Source organism: Leptonychotes weddellii, chromosome 16, assembly GCF_054177405.1.
Source record: "Leptonychotes weddellii isolate Sample4059 chromosome 16, ASM5417740v2, whole genome shotgun sequence".
Taxonomy (NCBI): Eukaryota; Metazoa; Chordata; class Mammalia; order Carnivora; family Phocidae; genus Leptonychotes; species Leptonychotes weddellii.
The window spans coordinates 43,165,783-43,177,106 of NC_138384.1; the positions used below are offsets into that span (position 1 = coordinate 43,165,783).

Consider the following 11,324-nt stretch of genomic DNA (forward strand, 5'->3'; position numbering starts at 1 on the left):
CTGAGGGAGGAGGGGCTGGGGGCCTGGACTCTTGGGTCTGAGGCAGGATGGGGCTGGGGGCCTGGACTCCTGGGTCTGAGGTGGGAGGGGCTGGGGGCCTGGACTCTTGGGTCTGAGGGAGGAGGAACTGGGAGTCTGGACTCCTGGTCTGAGGGAGGAGGGGCTGGGGATCTGGACCCCGGGGTCTGAGGGAGGTGCACCAGGGACCTGAACCCAAGAGTCTCCAGAAGGAGAGAGCTAGCAGTATAGCGTCCTGAGCATTAAGTTTTGTGTCCCTGGAGCTTGGATTTTGAAGGCTGTGTCATCAGGGACCAGGCTTGTGCTCCCCTGATGTCCCCCCTCCGGTGACCCCCACACCTTCCAGGACGGCAGGCGTCTTCCCAGCCTCAGCAGTAGCCCAGGGCCCCCAGCTGATCATCCACTCAGTGGACAGACTGGTCAACACCACGTTCATCTGCACGGTCACCAACGCCGTGGGCACGGGTCGCGCTGAGCAGGTGGTCCTCGTGCGAGGTGAGCGGGTCTTGGAGGTGATCGGCTCCCCAGGTGTTCCTCCCTTTGGGGTTCGGGGGGTGCCGCGTTGGGGGGAGGCTGTGCCGCCGGCCTGGGGAGGGATTCAGACCCGCCTCGCCGATGAGAAAGGAGGTCAGCGTGGCTCTTCTCTCTTGCCCCCAGGTGGGATCTGGATTGGGATGACAGGGTAGGCCACTGGTGGGAGAATGAGGAGGATGAGGCCTCTGCTGGGGGCTTTCTAGAAACTAGAGGCGTGGAAAGAGTCTCCAGGAGGAGACCCAGGGACATTGCCCCGGGCTCCAGTTGGAGAGACACATCAGACAGCTAGACAGACACAAACAAACGCATTTGAATACTGATTTCCTATAGTGAATGCTGGTCAAGTCACATCAGGAAGTCAGTTTTTGCGTGAGTTGGGACATTTGTGTTTCTAGAGGGGGTGTTTTGGAAATGGCGTCTGATGTGTTTATGGGTCGAAGGTTCTGTGAGTCTCCCTGATATGAACTCAAACTCAGATGGGCCCCAAGACGGGAGCGGAAAAGAACAAAGCCAAACTAGGCCTGTGGCACCAGCTGATGCAGATGGGGTCGAAATCACAACTGTAGACCCACACACCTGGAGGGAGGCTGTGTGCCCCGAGACATAGACACGGGGACCCCAGGGCTGGGAACAGAGTCCCTTTCATGTCACAGTGGGCAGAACCCACATCTCCAGAAACATACTCTGTGCTTTGAGATTGCATCGGAATCAAAACAAACTCACCCAAAACAACCCGCACGCTCAGACCCACCGTCACCAAAACACGCACCCCCAAGAGAGCAGGGGCACACGCACTGAACAAAGCCAGGTGACACCCGGCCAGAGTCTCCCAAGATGCCACGTGTAGCTGAAAAAAACCGTTCTTGGAAACACCCGCCCAGCGCCACCATCCATGCAGAATACCTGTGCAAACGCAAACACACACCACCGGGAATAGTGGCCTTGGTGAGTAGGAGAGGGGGCCCCTCAGAAATGTGACCAAAGACAAACGTACGTAAGTGTGAGGGCAGACACACCCATACACACCTGGAGACGGGCGCCATGGCCAGAGACGGACAGAAACAGATCCCCTTCCTGAGACATAATCTTACACTGCACTTACACGCACACGTACACACACATACACACACACACAGCCCTGGAGGGAGACGCTATCACGCAGACGTGCCGACGCGGGGTGGGGGAGAACCCGGACAGCAACAATTCCACACGCAGAAACCGTCACTCACACGCAGATCCTGACAACGAACCGCAAAGACGTCCTCAGAGGTGCACGCCCGCAGAAACTCTCCAGAAACCCTGCTGCTTTCAACGGATCGTCATCTGACAAGTATTTGTTGAGGGTTCCTCTTTGCTGAGCATTCCCCTTGGTGTTGGGGATACGATGGTGAACAAGACGCAGTCCCCACCCACCCTTGAAGACACACCCAGAGAGGAGGGATACCCGACTGGAAATCTATCCCCTGAAACTCTATCCCAGATACACACCCGGGAAACTGGCCTCCCCACGTGGAGTCAGGAGGCACCTGTTAGGGGCAGAGCCTGCAGGACACAGATGTAGCCACGCCTAAGGCTCCTCACAGGAATACACAACCACAAACACATGGATGCCCCCCTAAGACCCTTTAAAACACACAGAAATCCCAGGGCTGTCCCCCGCTGGAAACCACCCCCTCCAAGGACAGACCAGCTTCAAAGTTAAGCCCTTCATCAATATTCACCCTGTAAAACACATATTTAGCCCTGTCAGGAACTGGTGTGTGTGGGGGGGGGGGCGCGGCCAGCAGGGAGTGGAGCACACAGAATCACGCCCCCCAGAGAGACTCAGCCCTGTGGAAAGACACCCCTCCTCTGCAGGGAGCCCGATGCGGGGCTCGATCCCAGGACCCTGGGATCATGACCTTAGCGGAAGGCAGACGCCTGACCGACTGAGTCACCCAGGTGCCCCTCAGTCCCAGCTCTTGAGTCACATCCGGAGGGTCTCAGAGACTCACCGCATTCCCACACACGCCCAGACGCAGACGTGCGGTCACAGACACGTGGTTCGGGGTTCACATTAGTGAAGTCTTAGGTACACAGGTTGTGCCACAGGCTAGACATGGCCTCAGGGAGACTTGGAGAACTTTTGCCCCACAGACCAGTGAACACACCCACCAGTTCCAAAATACCACCTCCAGAAATGCAGATAAACATTCCAGCATGCGCCGAAACAGGTTCCCAGACGTCACTGATGGGCATTCCCACCAAGAAAACTGTCATGCCTCTAACCGGTGTACCGGTGTAGACGTATTTCCAGAAAAAAATGTTTCACAAAATAGTACTTACCCTTCCTACTTCGGAGACACTTTTTCTATTCTACCTTTTTTTTTTTTTTTAACTGCTCCTTGTGAATCACTAAATGCATTTGACAGCCCAGGGGGTCATGGCTCTATTTGAAAACGCCACTCTTAAAAGAAACAGGTGCCCTAAGGAGCTTGGATCCCAGCCCCTCTGCAGGGTGTGGGGAGGAGGGGTTTAGGTGTAAGTGGACTCCCCCCTCGCCCCCCCCCATTTCTCCCCATCAGGGCCTGCATGCAGGGGTGGGGGAAGAGGCGTGTATAAAATGGTTCTAGTTCAAACTGCTTCAATGTCTATTTGGTGTGGGGCCCAGACCCCCCCCTCCCTCATCTCTCCTGCCCCGCCCCCTGGACCCTTAGTATTCCCTGGCTTCCTTCTCCACCTTTCCCAGACCCCTCCTCTCCCAGCTGCTGGCCCACTGCCAGGAGCACTGGCCTAAAGGGCGGGACAGTGGGCTTCATGAGCCCCCATTTGCCACAACTGGGGACATGGCCCAGATAAGAGGGAGACCACATCGCCTGGACCAGGTGCTCCCAGCCACTTCGAAGGGGGAGGAGGATTATCAGGAGGACCCTCCCCCTTCTTTCCTCCTTCTCTCAAGTCCAAAGGCCTTTGGAATCTGACAGTCTTGAGCCCAAATGCAGCTCTGCCTCTTCCTGGCTGGATCCACCCAAGATTCCATGACTCTAACCTCAGAGCTTTTGTGAGAAACCACCCCAGCCCGTCCCGAGCGGGTCGCAAACTCAGATGCCTACGGGGTCCTGGCCAGTGACCAGGTGGCCAGGGGTGGAACCCCTGTTCCGACCCAAGCAGCCAGTCTTCACTCAGCTGCTGCCCATCACCAAGTGGAGATGAGAGATCGGTGTGGCCCGATCTGAGTTTCTTTTTCCCTGAAAGAAATCTTGGATTTTTTTGATGAAATCGCCTGGTTTTTGCAGTGTTAGCAAGTTTAATTTTTGAAAAGCCCTGTGCAGGTCTAAGGAAACACGTCTGGGGGCTGTCAGTTGGCAAACCCCGGCCCCTCACCGCCGCAGTCCCCCCTCCCCCAGAACAAAGTGCCTAGTGTGTGTAGCACAGAACAGACGGGTTCTCCCTTACCCTCCACCTTCTCCATCTTCTGCACAGAGTCACCTCCCCAATTTTCCCATCACTGCCCCTGTTGTACCCTGTGCCCCCCCCACCACAGATGTGTCCTCTTGACCTCGTGTCTCCCTTTCTCTCTCTCACCCCTCCTTCTCTCTCCTCAGACACACCCCGGGCCTCGCCCCGAGACGTGGGTCCAGTGGTGTGGGGGGCCGTGGGGGGGACACTGCTGGTGCTGCTGCTTCTGGCTGGGGGGTCCTTGGCCTTCATCTTGCTGAGGGTGAGGAGGAGGAGGAAGAGCCCTGGAGGAGGAGGAGGAGGAGGAGACAGCATTGGAGGATCCTACGATCCAAAAACTCAGGTGTTTGGGAATGGGGGCCCCGTCTTCTGGACACCAACCGCCCCTGATCCCCTGAAGCCAGATGGCAAGGATGAGGAGGACGAGGAGGAAGAGGAGGAGAAAGCAGAGGAAGGTCTCATGTTGCCTCCACCCAAGGCTCTCGAGGACGACATGGAGTCCCAGCTGGACGGCTCCCTCATTTCACGGCGGGCAATTTACGTGTGACCCCGAGACAGACAGAGACAGAAACAGAGCCAGCCATGCCAGCCAAAGGGTTCCAGACTGGTTGGACTCGTTTTTCTGGACGACACTGGAGCTCAAATGCTCCCTCCCACTTCCCTGGGATTGGGAGGGGGCTGGAATCACACACTGGACTTGTGTCTCCAGGGCTGCATGGGGACCCAGAGAGGACCCCCCACCCCGGAGAACTTGTTTTTGGCTCTGGCCTGCCCTGGCCCCGTGACACTCAGGGGTTAATAAACGCCTTGGAGGAAAACATCGGGGGTGTCTTGTAATACGTCAGACCCCCTCACTGGGGGGTGGGACAGGGACTGCTAGGTCCCAGGGGGTGGGAGCCTGTTGGGGGCTAGACTTGGGAGGCCGGGGGAGGGGAGGGAGGGCTCTGACTACTTGTATCATTCAAGGACATACTGGATGCCTGAGACCCCCAAGGCCAGTGCGACCCAGGAATTTGGTCGCTGGCTTCTGGGCTTAGAGGCTGGGAAGGTTGGACTTGGGGTGGGGGGGTGTCCCAGGACTGAGGCTGCCTTTCTTGGGGAGGGGATAGCCAAACTGTTGAGAGCCCAGAGCTCCCCAGAACGGGATAGGGAACCTGGACTCCTGGGCCCTTGTGGGGAGGGGGCGAACCTCAAACTTGACCTTCTGCGGTTGCTGAGGATCTTGGGAGGGAGGGAGGCCCCCTGTGTTCTCTGGGCCCTGAGGATACAGGGCAGGTGGAGGTATTAAGGAACCAGAAGAGTCCCATCTTGAACAGTGGCCTTTCTCAGCCTTCTTGCTCTTGCCCTGATCCCAAGGGGGGTTTCAGTGATTCAGAGGGGAAGGGCTGCAGCTCTGTGTCTCTTCCCCCCTCCCCGACTAGAAAATCTCTCAAACCCAGGCCTGGGAATGAGGGAGGGGAGTGGGAGGGGCCGGGGTCCGTCCCAGTCACCTCTGCTGTCCTGAGCCCTCCACAGCCCCCTCTCTTAAGACACAGGTGGAGCTGCCTCTGGTCCAGCAGTGGTCATGGGGGGCATCATGGGGGGGGCACTCAGGATGCCTGCACTGAGCCACCAGGTGGGGCTTGGGGCGTTCATTTCCCACCAGAATTGACTTTCGCTTATTACGCCAGGGACACAGAGGTGACTCAGGCAGACAGAGCCCTGCCCCCCCCACCTCCCTGCCAGGGCATGTCACGATGGCTATGTGTGGACTGAGTGAGCAGCAATTACCGTTGTCCCCCCAACTCTGAAGCCCTCCCAAGGCCACCAGGCTCTGGAGCAGGAAGAGTAGAACCCAGACATTCTTCCTCTGGGCAACTGTATCTCCTCCTCTGAGCAATAGGGCTGACAGAGAGTGGAGCCTGTGGGTGAGGCTTGTGCACAAGTGCGGTTTCCTTGTCGCCCCCCTCGGGTCCCCCATGCCTCCTCCCCAAAATGGGAGGGAAGCGCCAGCAGGCAGGGGCGGGGATTCGGACAGTCTGGCGTGGGGTAGGTCCTTGAGCACTGGCGCTGGGCCCCTCCTTGCACATCTGGCCATCACCAACCGTGTGCCAGGCCGTGCCCCTTAGAGCTCCCAGTGTATTGTGGAAATTGGCAAGTAAACAGGTGACATCAGGGAGGGAGAAGGGCTCCAACCGAAAGGCCCAGGGGGCCACAGCTTCTCTCAATTCCTTTTCCTGTTAAGTTGAAGGAGCCACACCCTCTGTCCAGGATGACTCCATTCCCTGTGATGAATGAAGGGTTCTGATCCCGATTCCGTAACACCCACTTTTCTGCGCCTCTTAGCTCCGTCCCGTCCCCTCCCTTCCCTTCTCTCCCTCCTCTCCCCCTCTTCTCTGGCCCCACGGTTTCCTTGCTGGTCCTTCAAAGTAACAGGAGGCTTCCTCCTCAGGGCTTTTGCACTGGCTGTTTCCTCTGCTTGGAATGTTCTCATTTCCTCGTGGCTCACCCCCTTCCACTCCTTCAGATCTTTGCTCAGATGTCACCCCATAGTAAGTCCCCCTTCTGTCACTTCCTTACCACCTTCCCCACTCTGTGTTTTTACCTTCGATCGCTCTCTGCACAGCTAGAACAGATGTTCCATGGGAGTGGGGACCTCTGTATGTTTTGTTCACCACTGGCACCCAACAAAGCCTCAGTAAGGACTAGGGAGAGGAGGTAGGCAGATGGGTGATGACTTAGGGAATAAGGAGCTGTGGCTTCCTCCCGGAGACCCCCTTACACTGTCCCTCTTCTTGCAGAGACCCCCAACACAGCAGGCGCGGGGGCCACGGGTGGCATCATTGGGGGCATCATTGCTGCCATCATTGCTACCGCTGTGGTCGCCACAGGCATCCTCATCTGCCGGCAGCAGCGGAAAGAGCAGAGGCTGCAGGGGGCAGAGGAGGAGGACGAGTGAGTGATGGGCCCCAAGAAGTGGGTGGAGGAGGGGTCCCGGAATCGGGGAGCCCGAGGGGTGGGGGTAGGGGGACTGACCCCAAATAACTGACTTAAGTGGGGTGTAGAGGAGAGTTTATTTCTGTCTCCCGTAAAGCGTGGGTATGATAGCTATGCTCTGTGAAGCCATCAGAGCCCAGGCTCCTGCTACCTTGCTGCTCAACTTTCCCTTCACTCGAATTGCAAGATGGCTCCCCATACTTCTAGCACTGTCTGCATACTTGACAACCAGATACAGCTGTCCTGGCCTCAAAGCCCCCATTCCTGCGGGGGCTGGGGGGGGACAAATAGAGGGCAGTGAGCTGCCCTATAGGGGAACCCGTCACTTGGCCTCACTTCCCATTGGCCAGAACCTGGTCACATGGTGTACCAGCTTCAGGGGAAGCTGGGAAATGTAGTCCTTACTCTGGGTGGCCATGTGCCCCGCTAAAATCTCTTACAGGAGCCTAGATATTGTGGGGGGAACTAGCCACACTTCTCTGTGTAGGGCACTTAATGTGCCAGGCTTGGTGAAATGCATTTTACATGTGTGACCTTGATGAAGTTTCACATCCGTTCACTGATGCAACGAGTATTCAGAAAGTACCTACTCAGGGCCAAGCCCTAGAGGTTAGGAATGCAATGATGAGACAAACATTTTTAAAGTGTTCACACACATAAATGCATCATGGAAACAGAAATTCTCACAGGGAGCTAATGATACCCATTTTATCAAAGAGGAAACAGGTCCAGAGAGCTGAAATCACTTGCTGAAACTCATCCATCAAGTGAGCGTATGGGGGGCAAAATGACTCTGAAGTAACACTACCCAGTGTGTATGTGTGTGTTTGTGTTTGTGTGGGGGGGGGGCAGGGGTAGGGACACTTGTTAAGAATGCAGAATCCTGAGCTTACAGCAAACCTACTGAATCAGAACTTCTACAAGAAGGGCTTGGAATCTGTACTTATAACAAGCTCCCTGAGTCATTCTGATGCACAAGGAAGTTTCTGACCCACTATCTTTAACATCTGGTCAATTTAAACCAACAACTTGCTATCAACCTCCTATGCCCAGCCCAGTGCTGAGAGCTAGTGGTGCCTGAGATGGCCCTGGCCCTGCCCTCCTGGGAGACAGACCCATCCCTAGAGAGTGGCAGAGATGGGCTAGAAAAGCTGAGGGAGCTGTGAGAGGCCAGAGGGGCACTTGATGTAGCCTGGTGGGTCAGGGAGGGCTTCCTGGGGGAGGCGACATCTGAGCTGGGGATTGGAGACATAGTAGACACTCATCATGATGTATGCAGGATGCGCTGGTCTGTGGGTATGTATAACAAAGGAATTTTAACATAGTTTGAAGGCCAGGAAAGCCTTTCATTTATTCATTCTTTTTTTTTTTTTACAAAGATTTATTTATTTATTTGAGAGAGAGAGAGAATGAGCAGGAGGGGCAGAGGGAGAGGGAGAATCCCAAGCAGACTCCACACTAAGCACAGACCCCCACACAGGGCTTGATCCCACGACCCCGAGATCACGACTTGAGCCGAAACCAAGAGTCAGATGCTTAACCGACTGCACCACCCAAGTGCCTCTTGTTCATTTTTTAAACAAATACTTGCTGACTTCCTCATAGTGAGTTCTGAGAACACAGCTGAGGACACAGATCTCATTTTTCCCTCACATTGCTCATAGTGGGATACTTATTGAATGATATCAGAAATAATGTTTCAAATACAAACTCAGTAAGTGCCCCGAGAAGGAAGAACAGCTAGATGTAACCATATATCAGGAGTCCCTAATCCTCCTGGAGAATCAGGGAGGCTTCCTGGAAGAAGAGAAATTCATGCGATGAATAGGAGTTAGCTGGGCAAGGGGGCCTGGCGGTGGGGGCGCGGCACAGCAGAAAGGGAGATCGGGCAGAGGGAAGAGCATCTGGATAGGAGGGCTTCTCGGGTCTGAGACTCCACTTGACCTACCTCCTACCCAACAGTCTGGAGGGGCCTCCCTCATACAAGCCACCAACCCCCAAGGCGAAGCTGGAGGAGCCTGAGATGGTAAGCACTTCCCCTGGAGCTCAGACTGCCCCCACCTCCACACCTACCTTTCCCCACTGAGGCCAGGGCTAGGAGGGGGGACTCCTGGGGAGAGGCCAGCTGTGAGAGGGTCCTGACCTGCCCCTCTTCCTTCCCTTCAGCCCTCCCAGCTCTTCACTCTTGGAGCCTCAGAGCACAGCCCACTCAAGACCCCCTACTTTGATGCTGGCGTCTCGTGTGCTGAGCAGGTGGGAACGTGGGGGAGGGCAGGGGTGGGTTTAGGGTTTGGGTTTAAGGGCCAGGGATCAGCTCCTGACATAAAAGGTCCAACACTAAAGGTCACAACTCAAGGCCAGTGCTGTATCTCTAGTCCGAGCTCAGAGCACCAAGATGTGTTTAGGATTCAGTGGGGGAGATTATGGTTGAAAAAGTCCAAAAGGACATGAGGTTAAAGTCACTTAGTGAAGATTGGTTGAACATCTACATCTGCCAGATACCGTGCCCAGAGATGAGACAAAACTGATTGTTATTCCCCTCCATGATCTACTGAATGTCAGGGGTCAGATATTAAAGTTGAGACAAATCAAGGTTCAAGGAGCTCTTTAGGGCTTAGGGCTTAAGGTTAAGTAGTTGAGGTCAAGATTGAAGTCAAAGGTTCATGGAGAAAGGCTTGTGGTCAGGGATCAAAAGACAAAGGAGAGGCCCAGGACTGACAGGCTCTGGGCTTTGAGCTGGAGACAAGCCATATCATTGCTCTAGTGCAATTTCCACCCAGGCCAACAAGGGATGAGGTCGGGTCTGGTTTGGCATAAGGAGATGGTCAGGATTTGGGGGTGAAGGGGCAGATTGGGATTCTGTATAATGCACAGGAGATGACCTTGGGCTCTTTTTCCCTCCCTGCCCCCAGGATATGCCTCGATATCATGAGCTGCCCACCTTGGAAGAGCGCTCGGGGCCCCTGCTCCTGGGGGCCACGGGCCTGGGGTCCCCCATCCTGGTGCCTCCAGGGCCACCTGTTGTGGAGGGGGTTTCCCTGGACTTAGAGGATGAGGAAGAGGAGGAGGAAGACTATCTAGATAAGATAAACCCCATCTATGATGCCCTGTCCTACTCCAGCCCCTCTGACTCCTACCAGAGCAAAGGCTTTGTCATGTCCCGAGCCATGTATGTGTGAGCTGCCATGGCCCTGGCCTCTCACCTCTCACTTTTTGATCCCTCCACTCTCTGCCCGGGATCTAGTGCCCCCTGACCTCAGGCCAGGCCACGGTCAGTTAACACACAAAAATGCATCTCGTCTGTGACTTCTGCCTTGGTGGCTCCACTATGATCTCTAATCCATGATCTCTGACCCAGAGAAACCGGCCATGACAACAGAAACCTGGTAACCTTATCTCACATGGGGGCGGGGGAGTATGTTCCTGCACAACCTCTGACCCAAGGACTCCTAAGACTGTGACCTTAGATCATACCTCTCATGTCCCATCATCTCCGGACTCCCCCAAAATCCCAGAGAAGATCCCAGACCTCCGAGTTGTCCTCAGGCAGTAAAATCCCAATAGTTCTTCTGGGGTAGGTGTTGGGGGTACCCTGCTGCTCAGACCTGAGCCCTCCAGGCAGCAGAGCCCCACTCACCCCTCCCCACCCTGTCTGTTCCCCAAAGACAAGAGGAAAGGGATTCCCCAGCCCAAGGCTTCCCCATCTCCTCCCTCCTGCAGGCAGGAGTCTCAGGGTCCAGACCCTTCCCTGAGCCCCCACTACCCCAATTCCTGTCTACAGGGAATTAAGCCCCAGCCCAGGACTAGATGGGGTAAGCCTCATGCGGTGTGCCTTTCCGGCCCCAGCCTTGGAAGAATTTGCTGTTACTTTGAAGCTACTGAGTCCTTACTCCTGCCCAGTGGGATGGGACCCAAACATCTCCCAGCAGGGGGTGGGGGGGAGGTTGGAGGCTGGGGATATAATACTGTTTTTGTAATACAGCATTTCCTACAAAATCTGAGTTTATACTTTGACCGGATGTCAACTTGTGTTTTCTGTGGGATGCGAAGGAGATGGGGGTGGGACATGATGGGAAACAAATAGGGCGCGTAGAGCTGAAGGAAATCAGTAGGCTAGAAGTCAAGATGGGTTACAGGCAAAAAAAAAAGGGGGGGGCAAAGATATAAAAAAATTAAGTGAGGGGATAATGAGCAAAATGCGTAAACAAAAAACATAATGATGGATAATGGAAGGAGAGGGGGAGGAGCCCAGCGCATGGTGGTTAATGACAAGGAACGGCAGTCTAATGGGTGACGGATGGAAGTAAACGGAACAAAGATAGAAATGGCAGTAATTCAGTTTGAGGGGCTCAGGTTTA

At 55.2% G+C, this 11,324-nt stretch overlaps 1 protein-coding gene across 1 annotated transcript in view; it reads left to right on the forward strand.

The window, feature by feature from the left end:
* LOC102738537 (nectin-2) overlaps positions 1–10,980 on the forward strand; it is a 13,930-nt gene extending 2,950 nt beyond the window's left edge. Inside the window, exons 3-7 of the mRNA XM_081807905.1 lie at positions 365–513; positions 6,771–6,924; positions 8,929–8,992; positions 9,133–9,219; positions 9,879–10,980. Coding sequence (XP_081664031.1) covers positions 365–513; positions 6,771–6,924; positions 8,929–8,992; positions 9,133–9,219; positions 9,879–10,145 — 721 coding nt within the window. The 3' untranslated portion in view covers positions 10,146–10,980. The remainder of the gene's footprint in view (positions 1–364; positions 514–6,770; positions 6,925–8,928; positions 8,993–9,132; positions 9,220–9,878) is intronic.
* The last annotated feature ends 344 nt before the right edge of the window (positions 10,981–11,324 follow it).